Source organism: Camelina sativa, chromosome 16, assembly GCF_000633955.1.
Source record: "Camelina sativa cultivar DH55 chromosome 16, Cs, whole genome shotgun sequence".
NCBI lineage: Eukaryota > Viridiplantae > Streptophyta > Magnoliopsida > Brassicales > Brassicaceae > Camelina > Camelina sativa.
The window spans coordinates 20,038,469-20,041,454 of record NC_025700.1 but is presented as its reverse complement, the minus strand read 5'-3'; the positions used below and the strand labels follow the sequence as shown (position 1 = coordinate 20,041,454).

Sequence of the window (2,986 nt, the reverse complement as noted above, 5' to 3'; positions counted from 1 at the left end):
ATTCCATAGAAGGAACACATGGATTGATCTGCAGAAACGAGTTCGGGAGTGAAACCGCCATTTTCGCCTTCAGAGCTTACCTTACTCTTTTCCTGGTGTAGAAACGACTAAAGTTAACGATGATGGATAAGAGAAAGAAGGAGGATGATGAAATTTCAAGGATTTACGTTTATGCCCCTGAATACCTTAATGTTATTAAGGGTATTATCGTAACTTACAGAATTCGTCGTCGATCTAACGCTTCCTTCCTCTTTTTCCTTAGAGAAGCAAAATCATCATATATATACACTCAGTTGAAGGTTTATAGCAGGCAGCGAGAATGAGAAAGGAACTGTGCAGAAACTTTCAGCGTGGCAGGTTAAATTCCCTTTTCATCTTCTTCTTCTTCATCTGTTCTAGGGTGTTCTGACTCAGTTTGGTGCTTGTGTGTTGTTGTTTAATTAGAGTTTTCGATTGAAGAAATTTAGGTTTCTTGTTGTGTATTCTGGGGATTTAATTTGAAAACAATCTAATTTTGCGCGACGGAAGTAATGTGTATAAACGATGTTTCTTGACTTTGATCCCTACTAGTGGCGGAATTGTTAGATACCTAATTTTTTGGATTCCCATTGTTGTCGTTGGGTGTTGTTATTGCAGTTGTAGGTTTGGGGAAAACTGTAGATTTCTTCATCCACAACAGGCTAAACCAAATAATCCCTTTGGCTTTGGTTCACAACAACAGCCACAACAGCAGCAGCAACAAAAGAGTTCTAACCCTTTTGGATTTGGTGTACAAAGTGGTGGTGCTTCCAGCAGACCAAATCAGTTCCAGGTTTTTTCCTCTTTTAAGATGCAATTACCGTTCTTATTTTGGATGAGAAAAAATGGTGCCTTTTCTTGCTGTTGAATGAATGGTGTGATACTGATATGATGTTTTGCTTTTTTGCAAACTCAGCCTTTTGAGAATACATGGTCACGGACGGGTTCTACACCTAATGCTGCTGCTGGTGCTTCTGCGCAGCAGACTGGTGGTAAACAGACGCAGTCTGCTGACCATAAGTGAGTATATCTGTTTCCATATGCTTCTTCTTTATATATATCATACACTTTTGCCGTTTGTTTCTTTTGGAAGTTTACTGTTTTTTCTATTGGTTTCTATGCAAAAAAGATGCACGGATCCTGCTGCGTGTAAGCGGGTTATGCAAGACGATTTTAAGAATGAGAGACCCATGTGGAAACTCACATGCTACGGCCACTGGAAATAGTATGTACAGTATTGCTTGCTTCATTTTGTTCACCATCCTTGATCTTTATCCATTCTTTATAACGTGTCTGATCTTTTCTCTCTTCTCTTTTTGGTTTGTTTCTTCTAGTTTTCCATGTGACGTTACTGGTGATATCAGCTATGAAGAGCTACGCGCATTGGCATACGACGAAGCTAAACGAGGAATACCCCTACAGTCTATTGTGAGATTAACTTTTCTTATCTTTGTTATACTTTACACTAGTTTTCTTTCCATACTCATGCGACATAAGTTGATTTTCTCTTTTCCTGACTTATAACGGTGCATTATATAGGTTGAGAGGGAGAGAAATTTGCAAAACTCCAAAATAGCTGAGTTTGAAAGCTTTCTGCGGAATCCATACAAAGGCTCTGTTACCGCCAACCAAAGCCCGTTTGCTGCACCCACTCCTAATATATTCCCACCGACTAATCAGATCAATTCTTCTCCTCCAGCATTCTCTGGCTTTAATCAACAACCTGCATTCCCCAATACCAATGCTGGTGGACTCAGGTATCAACCTTTCTTGGATTTCTCCGTTTTTTTTTCATATATTTCAATAAGTTTGTGTTGCCTTCATAAACTAACTCTTGTTTTCCATTGTTCCTTGACATAGTTCATCTGGACCTCTGAATGCCTTTGCAAGCTTCAGTCACCAATCAAATAATCAACAAACTACATTTCCCAATACCAATGCTGGTGGAGTCAGGTGCCAACTTTTGTGGGCTTTCTCCATATTCCATATTCCTGACAAGTTTGTGTTACCTTTATAAACTCTTGAATTCCATATTTCTCTTTGGCCAACTACTCCTCTGCACAGTTCATCTGGACCTCCAAATCTCTTTGCAAGCTTTAATCAACAATCGAATAATCAACAAGCTGCATTCCCAAATATCAATGCTGGTGGAGTCAGGTATAAAGTTTTGTGGGCTTTCTCCATTTTCAAATTCCGTAAAGTGGTGCTTCCATAAACTCTCTGTTTCCATATTTCTCTCTGGCCAATGGTTCCTCTACATAGTTCATCTGGACCTTCGAATGCCTTTGCAAGCTTTAATAAACAACCAAATGCTTTCAGCGTCAATACACCTCAACCTGTTCCTTCAGGTACTACTTCTAGAGTTAAACTTTTCTCAGAGGCCACGACTCCCCCATCATTTAAAACCTCTTTTGCAAATGATTACAGGTCCCTCTGGTTTTCAAACCCATCCATCAGTAGCATTCAAACCAGCGTCATTTGGACCTGGACCTGGACTCCCCACAACTCCACAAAACAATAACATATTTGGTCGACCAACTCCAACGCCGGCTCCCAACACTTCCCAGACCGCATTCAACTTCAATGTCCCTGTTGCATCTTTCACTGCTCCTGCTGTAGACACAACAAATACATCTTCCGGGTAAGTCCCAAATTCTAATTCCAAGTTATTTCCTTAGTGAAAAACCGTTGTTGAACATGTCGACATATCGATCACCGACAACATACTATGATGTTTCATACGTTTCTAACTTGAATCATTTGCGGCAGAACCGAGCTGCAAATACAAGGTGATCCTGTTGATAGTAGCATATGGTTAAAGGAGAAATGGAATCCAGGGGAGGTAAATTGCTCAAAACTTTTTAAGTTGATCACAAAATTTAATTGCCAAAACTATAATCTTTTATGGTTATTTTGTTGCTTTTTTGAATGCAGATTCCAGAACAAGCGCCCCCAGATGCCTTTGTTT

General features: G+C 39.8%; 2 protein-coding genes across 2 annotated transcripts in view; both read left to right on the top strand.

Moving 5' to 3' along the window:
* LOC109129533 (zinc finger CCCH domain-containing protein 16-like) overlaps nt 1-52 on the top strand; it is a 1,383-nt gene extending 1,331 nt beyond the window's left edge. The window contains exon 6 of the mRNA XM_019237809.1: nt 35-52. Within this exon, the coding sequence (XP_019093354.1) occupies nt 35-52 (18 nt within the window). The remainder of the gene's footprint in view (nt 1-34) is intronic.
* The window catches only part of LOC104753854 (zinc finger CCCH domain-containing protein 16-like), a 9,768-nt gene continuing 6,999 nt past the window's right edge, over nt 218-2,986 (top strand). The window contains exons 1-12 of the mRNA XM_019237808.1: nt 218-357; nt 637-811; nt 935-1,038; nt 1,148-1,243; nt 1,353-1,446; nt 1,558-1,775; nt 1,879-1,971; nt 2,083-2,175; nt 2,281-2,366; nt 2,446-2,659; nt 2,788-2,860; nt 2,953-2,986. Of these exons, the coding sequence (XP_019093353.1) occupies nt 320-357; nt 637-811; nt 935-1,038; nt 1,148-1,243; nt 1,353-1,446; nt 1,558-1,775; nt 1,879-1,971; nt 2,083-2,175; nt 2,281-2,366; nt 2,446-2,659; nt 2,788-2,860; nt 2,953-2,986 (1,318 nt within the window). The 5' untranslated portion in view covers nt 218-319. The remainder of the gene's footprint in view (nt 358-636; nt 812-934; nt 1,039-1,147; nt 1,244-1,352; nt 1,447-1,557; nt 1,776-1,878; nt 1,972-2,082; nt 2,176-2,280; nt 2,367-2,445; nt 2,660-2,787; nt 2,861-2,952) is intronic.